Raw genomic sequence first — 15,384 nt, forward strand, 5'->3', positions numbered from 1 at the left:
CGGATCGCAGTCTTAAATCTCCCACACATACCGGTCATGTAACAAAACACCCCTTCCATCAAACACAAAGCTGTAAGTCCGCGCTCCGCCGGTCCACTTGACTAGTTAAGTGCGGGATACGCCATACATTGTTTTATCAAAAATAAAACAAACTAAAGGCATATGTATGAATACCATAATTCCATATCTTATGAAGAAATGTTTTGATATGAAAACAACTTTCCCCAGTGGACAATTGGCACCTATATCTGCTCCGCCAGACGGACACACTGACGAGAATATCAGTTTTGGACATTATTTCGTTCTGTTAACTATATTATTTATGAGGAGGAATTGCACAAAAGGCCAATATTGCAGAACATATTTCACTTTTCTTTCTGCAAATATGTGTTCATTTGAATTTCTGTTGTAATTTTCGTTTGATTTTTTTTTTTTTTGTTTGTTTCACTGCTGATCGATCAAACGGGTGTTCGTGTAGGCCGTTAATTGTAAGACTTGCTTTGTGAAGTCTTCATGTTATTTATGAGAGGAAGTATTATCATTTTCACTTTCACGTGTTTCTTCCATCTGCCGACGGTGTCGCCGTTTCTCATTTCACCCGTTTTTGTGAGTACGCCTTGCGTGAAAGACCGCACATTTTCCCGTCAAGTTTGCTTTTTATAAATATCAACTACTGCGTAGAGAGTGGCGTACGCCTTCTTTTGTGCGTACGCAACGTTTATAAATGAGGCCCCTGCTCTCTACTCTGAGCTGCTGTTAACCTGCCATTTCTGAGGCTGGGGACTCGGATGAACTTATCCTCTGCAGCAGAGGTGACTCTTGGTCTTCCTTTCCTGGAGCGGTCCACATGTGAGCCAGTTTCTTTGTAGCGCTTGATGATTTTTGTGACTGCACTTGGGGACACTTCCAAAGTTTTCCCAATTTTTCGGACTGACTGACCTTCATTTCTTAAAGTAATGATGGCCACTCGTTTTTCTTTACTTAGTTGCTTTTTTCTTGCCATAATCCAAGTTCTAGCAGTCTATTCAGTATGACTATCAGCAGAAGTCAGGTATCCACCTGACTTGTGCACAATACAACTGATGGTCCCAACCCCATTTATAAAGCAAAAGATCACACTTCTTAAACCTGACAGGGCACACCTGTGAAGTGAAAAACATTTCAGGTGACTACGTCTTGAAGCTCATCAAGGGAATGCCATGAGTGTGCAAAGCAGTAATCGAGGCAAAAGGTGGCTACTATGAAGGACCTAGAATATGATATTTTCAGTTGTTTCACATTTTTCTGTTATGTATATAGTTCCACATGTGTTAATTCACAATTGTGATGCCTTCAGTGTGAATCTACAATTTTTATAGTCATGAAAATAAAGAAAACTATTTGAATGAGGTGTGTCCAAACTTTTGGTCTGTACTGTATGCGTTTGCCAAGTGACAACCCTTTAACTTCCAGATTAACCCTAATGCAAGCAGGGTTTGGTTTAGTCAGTCTAATTTTAAGTAGTCTGCTTTTTGAACAAATCTTGCCCTCTTTGGTTAGATTCAATATTTGTGACAACTGTATTGGGGGGAATTTTCATGTATAACATTATTTCAATTCAACAGTTGTTCACAAACCTTTGACAGAGATTTTGATTATAATTATCATGCCTGTGCACACACAAATAATGGGTGGAATCCGGTGTGTTTTTGGTGGAAAACAGAAAACCATGCGGGATGTTGGGCCCTATATTTAGAAATAGAGAAGTGAAATGTGCTGTGAAAGTCACTGCTACATGATCCTGCACGGAGCCTTATGTTAATATTGCTGACTTAAGAGTTTGAGTTTACTTAAACTTTGAATCAAAGAGATGTTTTGTGAATAAAATAGAATCCATTTTGCGATTACAAATGGTTTATGAACAATTATGCAAACAAGTGGAGAGCACATCTAATGGAAAATCTGTTTTCTGAGAAAAGGCTTTGGAATATTAGTAGGACTTTTTTATTATTGATCTAAAAATTAAATAATTTGTTTTAGGATGGTTTATATACCCACTTTTATGAAAATTTTGTTTTTAACATGTTCTTGTGGCATTTTTCTGATGATTGAGAGCACATATAAATAAAATTAAGCTTAAAATTGCATTTCTAATTATTTCTTTATTTAAAATTGTTGTAAAGCGCTTCAAGCTGTGCAAAGTATGAGAAGTGCGTTTTATAAATAAAGTTTGATTGTATCAGGAGTAGACAAAAAAATGTTAGAAACGGATCTTATTTGTGATGAAGAAAAAAGGCTGGGTGGGCCACAAGCTCCCTGCTCTGAGCTCTCAGGAATGAGTTGGGGAAGGGGGATGGGGTTGCTCCGCACCAACAGTCCCACCCAGAGGTGAATCTCTAATGAACTACTGCCGCTCTGCAGAAACTGTCCTACTATAGGAAATGACACAGGTTTTTTGATTATAGCTAAAACTGCATAATCATAATTAAAAGACCACTGGGAACACTTTTAAAGTAGCCCAAAAGATCTTCAGAGTGGGTCTTTAAGTATTTGAAAATATACCGTAGACCATATGCAACAAGGCAAAGAAAAGGCATGTGAGATTATTAAAAATTCTCTCTGTCTCATCTGTGCGCTTTTAACGAGTTTCAGTGGAGCCTAAATGTTACTAATGTAATATTGTAAAAAAAGTAATTAAATAAATGTTTGAATGAAAGTGGTTAATTTTTAACTCTTGTAGCTGGGGATTTTATTTTAAGACAAAATCTAAGAATATAAAATTTATTTAATTGCTTTTCATCTGAATATCTATTGTAAAGGCCATTGATGTGATGTTTGGAAGAGTTAGAAAATTTACAGCTGTGAGGCTGAGTAAACCTGTAAATACAACAATAATTTAGAAAATATGATTTACTATGTCATATTCAGTATGGTTATGGTGCATACAGTTGTATGTTTTTGTCATATTCAGTATTGTTATGGGGCATACAGTTGTATGTTTTTGTATGAGTCTGGCTGCAAAAACCTGAATGTGTTTGGGCATGGCCCTTCCAGAAGTTTAACTAAACCAGTTTGACTACCAGCTGGTTTAAATATGTGTCTGCCAGGAAGTCTCTGAATGAACTCGCCACCTTTGAGCTCCGCCGTCCATCTCAGTCTACTTGGGTTATTTTGACGGTGTGGCAATGGGGTGTGTTTTTTGGAAACTTGGTAATCCCTCCTCCAAGCATAGAGTGCAAAATGACCAGAGGCTGGTTCACGCTTTAGTCACATGCAGTTGTGCACTGACGGGTTTGGCTGGCTGAGGAGTACAAAAGGAAACTGCATATCTTAAGTTAGAAGAAAGTCTGCTTCCTTCTTAAAACAGCATTAAATGCAGATAGTCATTTTACTTTTAACCAAACTTCCCTGTCGTTTCACTGCTTTGATGGAATTTCTTGTATAAGGAGGTGAAAAACTGAGTCTTACTGTGTGAGATTATGCGTGTCACTGCTTACCATAAGGAACAGCAATAAAAGGTAAGAGAAAATAAACTTTTTTTGCGTTTTACAGTTAAACCACTCTTCAAGTAAAGCATGGGAAAGGTAAGTCGTGTGAAAAGAACCTGGCTTAACTTTTGTGTTTCATATAAAAACATGTAATTATATGTAAAGTCTCTGAAAGACTTTCAAGAATTAGTAGACATTGTGTTCTGTTTAAGGGCTACACCTTTTTAAATGCAAGTTTGACTGAGAATTTTTGAATTTTGATTCCAAAAAAAGGGACTACTACAACATTTATCCTGGAATGTCATCCAGGAAACTACCACAGGTGGTCACGTATTTGCTTTTTAATAAATGAAACATTTTCTGTTAATCTTCTACCAAGTTTAATTGGGGAAAATACTGCTGGAGTTTATTTTTTTCTTTAATATTCAATAAATAATATTTCTGACCTTAAACTGAGATAACCACTTACTTTTTGGGACATATGTGAAACTACTGGATAACATTAAGGATAATTTTCAGTTTAGTGTTAAATTCAATATTTATTTTGAAAAGAAAAAAAAATACTTTTGTTTAAATAAGGCTATTTGTCTTTGCAAATGTGTAGGTGGATATTTACAGAACCCCAAGCATCTGAAACCAAGAGAAATGAGCAGAAACACACCTGCAACTATCATCAGGATGCATGTTGCATAATTAGTGTGTCAATTCTCAACAGTGATGCCCGAGACGGGGGGCTGGAACCTTCAGCACTAAAAGAGCCATTTGGTCCAGTTTATTACAGACCAAATCCCAATGAGAGCCACAAAGTCCCACTTTGCTGTTTAGAAAAATACAATCATATTTTTATGGCAATTAAGTCATTCATTTATATAGTGGTGGACAAAATTGTTGGTACACCTCAGTAAAAGAAAGAAAGTCCACATTGCTCACTGAAATGACTTGAAATGCTCAAAAGTAACAATAAATTAAAATTTATTGAAAATTAAATAATCAAAATCAGCCATTACTTTTAAAGTGTTGATTAACAGAATTATTAAAAAAAACAAACTAATGAAATAGGGCTGGACAAAAATGATGGTACATCCTTAAAAGACTGAGAACTAATTGCCCAGGGGGTCATGATGAACTCAGGTATGTCTTTTAATTGACATCACAGCTGTTTTCAAACCCATAATCAGTCAGTCTGTCTATTTAAAGGGAGAAAAATAGTCACGTTGCTGTTTGATGAAAAGGTGTGTACCACACTGAACATAGGCAACAGAAAGCCAGGGAGAGAATTGTCCCAGGACATTAGAAACAAAATTATAGACAAACATCTTAAAGGTAAAGGCCATAAAACCATCTCTAAGCAGCTTGAAGTTCCTTTGACGACAGTGGCACATATTATTCAGAAGTTTAAGACCCACGGGACAGTAGCCTACCTCCCTTGACGTGGCTGGAAGAGGAAAATTGATGACAAATTGAGGAGATTGGAACTGTAACCAAAGAGCCCAGAACAACCTCCAAAGACATTAAAGGTGAACTCTTAGATCAAGGTACATCAGGATCATTTGTCGTTGTTTGAGCCAGAGTGGACTTCATGGCAGACGACCAAGGAGGACACCACTGTTGAAAGGAAATCATAGAAAAGCCAGACTGGAATTTGCAAAAATGCATGTTGACAAGCCACAACGCTTCTGGGAAAATGTCTTTTAGATAGATGAGACAAAACTGGAGCTTTTTGGTAAGGCACATTAGCTCTATGTTCGTACAGTAGACTCAAAATGAAGCATACAACCAAAAGAACACTGTCCCTACTGTGAAACATGGAGGAGGCTTAGTTCTGTTTTGAGGCTACTTTGCTGCATCTGGCAAAGGGTGTCTTGAAGTTGTGCAAGGTCAAAAGAAATCTCAAGATTATCAAAGCATTGTGGATAGAAATGTGCTGCCTAGTGTCAGAAAGCTTGGTCTCAGTTGCAGGTCATGGGTCTTCCAACAGGACAACGATCCAAAACACACAGCCAAAAACCCCCAAGAATGGCTAAGAGAAAAGCGTTGGACTATTCTGAAGTGGCCTTCTATGAGCCCAGATCTGAATCGCATTGAACATCTGTGGAAGGAGCTGAAACATGCCATTTGGAGAAGACACCCGTCAAACCTGAGACAACTGGAGCAGTTTACTCATGAGGAGTGGGCCAAAATACCTGTGGACAGGTGCAGAAGGCTCATTGACAAATACAGAAACTGTTCAATTGCAGTGAGTGCCACAAAAGGTTGTGCAACAAAATATTAAGTTACCATCATTTTTGTCCAGCCCTATTTCATTAGGTTTTTTTTTAAATAATTAGGTTAATCAACAACTCAAAAGTATTGGCTGATTTTGATTATTTAATTTTCAATAAATTTTAATTTAATGTTACTTTTGAACGTTTCAAGTCATTTCAGTGAGCATTGTGGACTTTCTTTCTTTAATGGAGGGGTACCAACAATTTTGTCCACCACTGTAACATGTAGTGTTTAAACATTTGCAGTAATGTATTTATAACAGTTTTATATTTCTATTAAATAGCTTTTGACCACAGCTGATGCAAGTTTCATTCAAAATAAAATGTATACTGTGTCAAATAAGATCCTGCTGCAGTAGATTTGCAATTACACTTTAAGAACTTTGTTTCTGAACAGCAACTAGACATAAGGTAAGAAAATAAGTGTAGCTAATTGCAATTATAAACCATTCTAACAACAGAACAAACTTTATTCCCTTGGTTTTGCTTTGTTATCTTGTCGTGCATTTTGGAGGACTGCTAAAGCTCTGTGATTCTTGATTTAGTTACATGGTAGTTAAGAAAAAAAGTTAATTTTTACTCAAGTAAGATCACCTCAGTCTAAAAATGTGAAAATAACTGACAAAACTTAATTAACAAATATTTCATTTAGTCAAAGGGCCACAGTGGAAGAATAAAAGAGCCGTATGCGGCTCTGGAGCCTTAGGTTGCAGACCCTTGCCCTGGTAAGTGCGTTAGTTTATCTCTAGGGGAAATAAGAAAGGCAGATTCTGTAGTCCTGGCAGAGTGTTCATAAATAGTAATCCTACTTTAAGGGTGTATTCAGACTGGAAAAATCAGTTGGTTTGGACCCAGTTCAATTAATTTGTTCCAGATAAAGTCCTGAACCTTGCGTTTGGGCTGTATTGAGACTTTCCTGTTTTGGACAAAAGCTTCTAAGCAAAACCACATGACTAAAGATCTCTTCAGTCATTGGTCAGGAATTACGAGGGTGGGGCAAAGTAACAAGAGGAAGAAATTATGGAAGCCCTGCGCTTTGCAATCCTTGTTGAGATAGTTCATTCAAACTTTATATTTTGCAGACCAATTTTAAACGTCTATCAACGTCAGGCTCAACATTTTTTTACTCGCTTTTTTGGTTTGGTGGTTACTGGCAAGAAGACTGCTAAGAAAGTTTGCTGATAAGTGTTTATGACTTATAGATTGTCGGAAACTGTGAAAAGCAATGGACATCATGTTAAAAGTTGTTTTGATGAGCCTGCATTCATCTGACCAAATTTCAATGAGTTGCTGTGTCTCATCATTGAGGTGTTATGGCATTGTTTTAAGATAATTCGGTTAAGGCACTACAGGGAAGTGTAGGAAGCATTTCAGCGGTGTTAAAATAAATGTTCTAACAAATAAACAGTTGGACCCTTTTTCTGGGTGATTACACGTGGGGTCAATGTTGTTTTAAATGTCTGCTCTCCAAAGCTAACTGTAAGAAATTAAGGTGTTGTTTTGCCTTCATGATCTGTGGCTTTACCGTAAATTAATTTTATTTTGAAAATACAAAGGAAACAAAAGTTTCTTTGACTTGGCAGTGATATTATAAATCCCTTTTCAGATCTGTTTAGTTATGACTTTTTATCCCAAAAAATATTTGAATAATCAATTTTACAGCTCAACTTAAACTATATATATAGATATATATATATATCTATATATATATAGATATATATATATATATAGATATAGATATATAGATATATATAGATATATAGATAGATATAGATATATAGATAGATATATATTAAAAAGATGAACAGACACTTGTGACTTGCTTTACAGGTTAATAAAGGCAGAGCTTCAAATAGTCCCTTAGCAATGGTAGCAAGCAGAGTGGACCGTCTTTCTGTGTGCGCGCTTGTATTAGATGACGTCATGAACTCTTGTAGTCAGCTGCTGCAGTGGAGAGCGAGGGAGGGGGAGGACTGTGAGCTCGCACAAGTATTTTTCCGCTCGCGCATTTACACAAACACGCACGCACACACACACACACACACACACATAAACACACACTCTCGCTGTTACACAGCGCTGCTTGTCTTCCACTGGTAAACATGGCAGCGAATGGCACACGCAGTAAACCGAGCCCTGCGAAACGTAGCTTATTTTAGCTTAGCTTCCCTGTGACTGTCAACATGGAAGAAGAGGACGCGGCGGCTGACCCCTACCTACCCTACGACGGGGGAGGGGACACCATTCCCTTGCAGGAGATTCCTAGGCGAGGTACGCCACGTCTCCTCTTCTCCTTCTGCTTCCGATTGCGTCCTTACCTCACGCTGCTCTGATGACAGAGGCCTTTTCGTCTTGTACTGCGAGTGTTTGCTAACATTTATGGCAGGAAGACGAGGAGCAGCCACCTCCACAGCTGATAAACAAATGGAAATTGGAGGACCAGTATGGATTAAAGTTGATTTGTGAGGGAAATTGACTCATTTTCCCAATCATCTGTACAGTGTGTTGATCATTAACCAGCTGTGTGTGTCAAAGATAAGTCAATTTCAAGTGCACCTTTAGCCTGCATACTGACAGTGAATAAAGATGACATTAGAGTAAAAGCTTGAACAGGAGAAGGATGCAGACGCTTTTAATGTCCGAGATGATGGCTGCGTGGCACCTGTTGGTGGGATTTAGGATGTTGTAATACATTACACCACATGGGGCACAGGATGGTTTGGCATCCTTTCATTTATACATATATGAGTGCAATCAGTACTTTGAGTTTTATCTGCATCCTTATGTGACATTTAAGGATCTCCTCTTTCAGTACATCTGTTGCCCCAATTCTTGTTTTAGGTTTTATAAAGAGCATGCAAAGACGATGCATGGCAGGCACAACCTTTAATGTTTACTATATATAGAGGGTTCAGCATGTGAATTCTTCTAAATGTTATATTTTTCCAAAAATGTTTTCATTTTCTTTCCTGAATGTAGGCATTTTTCTATTCTCTACCAATTAAATGGCATCAGGCGGATTAATGGATTTTACTTGTAGTAACATGTTTACATATTTAGAGACAAAACCTTATTAAATGCAGCCTTAGAGGTGTGTAACATGTTTGTTGGAACATTGAAAAGTTGCTTCAGTGCACAGGTGAGTTTTATTAGTACACCGCAGACTTGTACATTGTCACTGAGTTTGTGACGAGATATCTGGTTGCAGCTAATGCCTTAGTTAGAACTGCCCTTACACGTGGATACAGCCTGAGGGGGAAAAATGGGCAAACCTGGGACACATGCCACACATGAAGTTTTAAGACTGAGACCACAGTGTGGACCTGTAGATCGAAAATGTTCATTTTTTTATGGGAATGCTGCGGGCGGCAGGTTGTAGTGACCACTTAAGGTGAGTAAGGAGCCAGTACACGCACCTTACTAATGACAAGAATGCATCTTAAGGACACCACACGACAGCATCATCCGTTCATTATTTGTCTGTGTAGCTTACGTTAACCTTACATGTACTTCACAATACCATTACCACAACAATGGCACATTCCGTGTTTATGACGCCCCTTAAGGTGGCCGCACAACCCTCAAGGGAACGGCGAGACACAACTGTGCTCACCTTAAGATGCTTCTGTCTATACCCTCCATGGGCCCAGACAACCCAAAAACCTGCAGCACCCATACGGGTCTACCCCTGTACTGGTGCTGCAGGTTTTTGGGTTGTGTGGATGCAACTGACTAATTGATTGATGTTGAACACAGATTTGGAGTTATTACAGTCTAAAGGAAAATAAATGTTGAAAGTCTCTAAGACTGCGATACATTTATGCCAGCCCTTCAAGTAACTGATTCTTTTGACATTACTTCAACTCTCAACAGCTGGGTCAGTTAATGATCACATGACGGCGGAGCACTCTGGTCCAACTCTGCTGATCAAGGGTGTCTTACTCTACCTCTAAACCTCCCTGATCTGCTTTACTCGACATGATGGAGGATTTATGAGGACGATGCATGTGTGCTTTGTTAACTAAATATAGTAGAAGCCCAACACTGATTCAGCTGGGCGAGACACTTTTGAAGTCATCCATCACATGAACAGAATTGACAGTGCAACTAGAATGAGTGAAATGAAACAGTTCTCTTTAATTTAATGTTAGAGAGTCAGTAAGCCTACACGTATTCTAATGTGGCTATTTGCACTAATCCAGGATTAATAGAATTGCAAAGTTACTGTTCTTATACACATAATTTGCTTCAACAGCAGAGGCTTTGGTATATTTGATCCTTTTTTCTTCTTTAGTTTCTGTCAAATGAAGCTTTTGAATGCCTTAGTGTTTTGGTTCTTGTGGGTGTTTAGTAAATAATTATTTCTCATTTTAAAAGACAGTTTAGGCTTCTAAAAACATTTGTAGCACCAATATTTGAAACTTGCCTATTGTTATTGGAGTTTGTGGTCAACTTTTGCGGTTTAGCCGTCATGATGATTAGATTTCGCTAGGAATCAGTCATAAACAAGAAAAGACAGTCAATTAAACTACCGACTCAGCCTAACAAGGTAACATTTTCATCCCAGTTTAAGTTTCTGATCTTATGCCACTTGCTCAAACTTTAGTCTGTTTCTTCATGTTTTAATTATGATTAAGTTGTTCATTCATTCATTTTCTACCGTTTTATCCCTTTTGGGGCCTTATCACGGGGCTGCCGGAGCCTATCCCGGCCACTTGTGGCCAAAGACACCCTGGACTAGGGTTGGGCGATGTCCCTTAAATTGGCCGTTGACGATGTTTGCTGTCAACCATCGGGATGGACGATGATATCGTCGTGGGGGGGGCTATTTTTGATATTTCGGTCTTATATAATTGCTATTCGTTATTTTACTTTATTACTTTATTTATTTTATTTCCCAACTAATGACTCATCCGCGATTATCCAGTATAAACTGAGGGAAGTGACTTTAACAAAAAAAGTAACAAACAAACTAGAAAAGAAATGGTCCGCTCCCGCACTTAACTAGTCAAGTGGACCGGCGGAGCGCGGACTTACAGCTTTGTGTTTGAGTGGAAGGGGGGGGGGGGGTGCTTTGTTACATGAGCGGTATGTGGGAAATTTAGAACTGCGATCCGTTCCGCAGCTCTAGGGGAACGGGCTACCGAACTCAGAACCGGGTCTAAAAGTGTGTGTCTGAGCAGAGGATCGTGAGCACACACACAGCGCTTTGGGGCGGTGTAAGCTTCAAAGCAGAAAGGCCGCTCAGTCCTTAGAAAACATTCAAACAATCACGTGGATTTGTGTTTCGAGTCGTGTCCCGACTAAATAAAGGCTGATGTTATTCCCACATGTTTACATGCAGCCAAGATGCAGATTACAGCACCACCCAAAGCTAATGCTGTTAGCCAGTGTTACCATTCTGCTAATTCTGGCTTCTTTCCGGCTCCGTTTTTCAACAAAAAAAGCAATGACCACACGGATTAAAAATAAAATGATGAGCGAACAGGCGTTTCATAATAATCGTAACATTATTAAAAGCACGTTTAGAAGATCGTCTTGTATATTACCGAGCTGACATGTCAATGTATAAAGCCGCTCGGCAACATTGTTTTGTATTGAATTGTTACGTTCAATAAAGTTTGAGAAAAAAATAGCTGCTCGGGGGAACTGATATCCGCTTCCGGTTTTTCAAATCCTACTGCGCATGTGTGAATGATTTATTCCGACCGAAAGTGTGACCCATGTGAACGTTTGTTATATTCTGAAAACATTTTTCTGGAACCATGTACACGGTTGGATTCTAATCCGACCATTGATCCGGTCAAGATATTTTTCACATGTAACCGCGGCTTATGGTGTCGACTCGCAGCGTGGCGGGGGCGTGGCATCACGATGGTGGTCTCTCCATCGGGATGTCAGTCACCCATCACGATAGACGATGGTATCGTCCATCGGCACAACCCTACCCTGGACTGTTCGCCAGTCTGTCGCAGGGCCACAATCACACACCCATTCACTCTCACAACCACACCTAGGGACAATTTAGAGTTGCCAATTGACCAATGAAGCATGTTTTTGGACAGTGGGAGGAAGCCGGAGACCCCGGAGAAAACCCACGCATGCATGGGAAGAAACATGCTAACTCCACACAGAAAGGTCCTCCGTTGATGTACTGGTTCAGGTTCCCCAGCTGGGACTTGAACCAGGGGCCTTCTTGCTGTGAGGCAAGAGCGCAAACCACTGTTCCACCATGCAGCTTATCAAGTTGTTTTTAGCCTAAATAAAAAAAAAAACTGTCACTTTCTATGACATAGTTTCTGCACAGCAGCAGGAGGTCATTAGAAAATTCACCCCTGAGTTGTGGCGCATATTGTTGGCGCAGAACTAAATTTCTCCTCTTTTCCCACTATTCTTTTGTCTACACTCTCCCGCTAGCTTACAGTCCCTCAGTCCCGGTGCAACAAAAATGGCGAGCAATATTGGAGCTATCCGGCTGTACAGTTTGGAGCCAGATGCCAGCTCAGACGAGGAAAACAGACATATATGGATCTAGTCGTTCTGCAAGTGAATAAATCAGAATCAGAAAGGAGCAGAGCAGCGAACTAGTGACTTGCCAATTGTAGTTTGTACATAACAACTACAAGCTTTTTCTAATGGCATTTTTCGTCTGCTGCCGATTCACCACAATTTGAATAAAGAAATGCTCTTTCCCAGCCATGCCCGCCCGTATGTCAAAGTGTCCTTGGACAAGACACTGAACCCCACATTGCTCCTGGTGGTTATAGGTTGGTGCCAGTTTTTGGCAGCGGAGCCGCCATTAGTGTGTGCATGAGTGATTGGGATTATGACTGTACAGCAGTTTGAGCCTTCAAGGAAGGTAATAAAGTGCTATATGATTATATGTCATTTACACCATTAAACTAAAAAAGTACTATCAACTGATCAGGAAGTTATTTAGTACTGAATAGATTTTGACTAATACAATTTACAATCCATACCTGGATAGCAAGATTTATTTTCCATTTCTTTTTCATTTAATCACAATATCTTCAAAATAACCAAAATATTTTTATTGTCTAAAAAATATCAACTCAACATCCATGTGAATCATGAGATTTTTAACCATTTAGTTTAACTAATTTACACGTACTTAAAGTAAGTGAAAATTATTTACACTTACTTTAAGTGTAAAGTTTGTTCCGCTTGTTTTTGTCCTGATGATGAAGCAACTTAAAGTTTACACTGAAATTATTTAAATAAAAAATCCTAAGTGTGGGGATTAAACGTTGACTAATAATTGTATGTAATTCTGTTTTATTTCTACAGTAAGGGCCACTGAACCAACAGAAATGAAAAAGTTCAGGAGCCTTCAGGACTAGATCACCAAACACACTATTAGTCCAAAAAAAATATCTGTTACAGACCCATATAATGTTTCAAATATATCACATGTCTGATAGCAAAAGAACTAGGAACTTATTAGACCCAAATCATTCTGACTATTTACTATGCTCTTTTTGCATACACAAAAACTTATGCAAATGGTTAACCTTTTGCACTTGACTAACTGGTTTGCATCTGTAGAAGGGCAGAATAGTACATAAAATCAATTTTGTCAGTTTGCCATTGATGAATATACTATAAGTTCTTCTTGCAGAAAGCTTGAGTGGAGCAGATGCAAATCAATTTAGCACACAATGGATCAAATGCAAAGGAAGATTGCTGTCTTTGTTTTTATGAATACAAATCATATTTTTTCATTTATGTTTCGCATGTCCGATAGCAAGCATGGCAGGGAAAACCGGCAGTTTTACGAAAAAATTGTTTCATGCCAAGAAAGGTAACAAAAAGAGTGCATCTTTTCAGCTTAAGTAAATGCTATCTCTCGCTTTAAAATGCGAGAGAGATTTTTTTTCCAAACATAGACTGTAACGCATCCATGTAGAAGTTTTTGTGCTTTTGGAAGAGTTGAGGGTTGATTTCAGAAAAATTCACGGACTTATCATCCTATCTTGCCAATGTCACAGTTTTACCTTGGACTTATTTTTGTGCTCAGCTCACTCATGTCCTTCATATTTCCTGCGCTCTCCTTGCTCTTCAAGCTGCGTTCTGGGGCAGCTGGCATTGACCATCTTTACAACCACCTTTTAAACCAGGATCCGGGTAAATTCTCAATTCTGATTGGCTGCCTGGTGTCGATAAAAAGTTATATACCACGGTGATAACCGCACGCCTAAAAAAGAAGTTCTGGTCACATAGCAAGAAGTGTGCATCATCAGAATTAACTCACTTTGCTGAAGCAACCGTTCGACGCTAGGCGGACCGATGCTTCAGTTTTCCACAGCGTGTTACTGTAATGTGACAACGCGCCGCTCATGCAGCACCGACCTTAACTGCAGCGGCGAAGGAAAGTGATATATATGCTGAACATCTCGATGGGTTAAATAAAGCATCAGTTCAGAGAGATAATTCGTTCTAAATTCGTTTTTGTCCTGATGTTGAAGTAAAAGTTTGTTTTAAAGAAGCCAGGGCATTGATATAGAACATTTAAGCTATGTGACCCGAACTTATTTTTTAGGTGTGCATTATCACTTTTTAATCCACACCCAGCAGCCAATCACAATCGAGAATTCACCCGGACTGTGGAATGTGTTATAAACTTTTTAAACATGCCGTAATGCTGTATACTTATCTAGCGCTTTTTTACCTTCCTCGAAGGCCCAAAGCGCTTTACAGTCACAGACCCATTCATCCATTCACACACACATTCACACACTGGCAGCGGCTCTGCTGCAGAACACAGTGGTGCCTACCTTCCACCAGAGGCAAGGTGGGGTTCAGTGTCTTGCCCACTACAGTCTTGACCACTTGCCCACTTGACACTTCAACACATGGGCAGGCAAGGCGGGAATCAAACCTGCAGTCTTCCGAACAGTGGTCAACCGCCCTAACACTGCACCACGGCCGCAAATAAAGCTAGATCCTTTGGCAAAATAAACCATTTTTTAATTTGAGCCATATTCATAGTTTAGCTAATAGGCCTCTTTAGCGTATTAACCATATCACAGGACATATAGACTGCCACTTTGCCAGACCTGGTTTATATGAATAGGGGACATGTTTCCTGTGCATTGTTATCTCTATATGATTGGGGCATTGTCATCTGTCTTGACTTGCTTTAGTAGAGTCGGCCTTAACCTTGGAAACACAATATGTATATTATATCATTGTAAGTGTAGATGAGTTTTTAAATGGGTTATAACAAGAGATGCTTGATGTTACTTTTACTTTTGTCTCTTAGTCTAATACCGAACAAAAGTTTGCGTAAAACTCTTTGTGTTGTCAGAAGTGGGAGCTTTGACTGTGTCAATATTTTCAAATAATCACCAGATGGTTTCTTACTGATTTTTACTATCAAACTTTGATCAGATTGCATCATGGGATTTCTGGTAGTAAAGCTGCAGAAATAGGCTTCACCTAAACTGAGTATTCTTGATGATTTCTGTTGATGATGGTGGGATTTACCATACCCACAATCATTCTTTAAGTTACCCCATTTTCTTGTCCCAAATGAAGGGCAAAACGGGCAAATACTGTGGTCTAGAAAGGACTCTGAAGGCATTGTAACAAAAAGTGGATAAATGTTGCACCTAAATAATCATATTTGAGGG

The 15,384-nt window shown here is 39.0% G+C and overlaps 1 protein-coding gene across 8 annotated transcripts in view; it reads left to right on the plus strand.

Annotated features, from left to right (window-relative positions):
• clcn3 (chloride channel 3) overlaps nt 1-15,384 on the plus strand; it is a 51,020-nt gene that overhangs the window by 16,811 nt on the left and 18,825 nt on the right. For 3 of the 8 annotated variants that reach the window (XM_078935896.1, XM_011487592.4, XM_004079856.5), the window contains exon 1: nt 7,665-8,002. The exons of 3 other annotated variants lie outside the window; for them this stretch is intronic. In XM_078935896.1, coding sequence (XP_078792022.1) covers nt 7,915-8,002 — 88 coding nt within the window. In that variant the 5' untranslated portion in view covers nt 7,665-7,914. Of the gene's footprint in view, nt 1-3,243; nt 3,498-7,664; nt 8,003-15,384 lie in introns of those variants that run through there. 2 more of the 8 variants (XM_078935897.1, XM_011487593.4) reach the window with 2 other exon arrangements.

This window comes from Oryzias latipes, chromosome 18 (genome assembly GCF_053564925.1).
Source record: "Oryzias latipes strain Hd-rR chromosome 18, Olatipes_Hd-rR_3.1".
In the NCBI taxonomy this organism is placed as follows: domain Eukaryota; kingdom Metazoa; phylum Chordata; class Actinopteri; order Beloniformes; family Adrianichthyidae; genus Oryzias; species Oryzias latipes.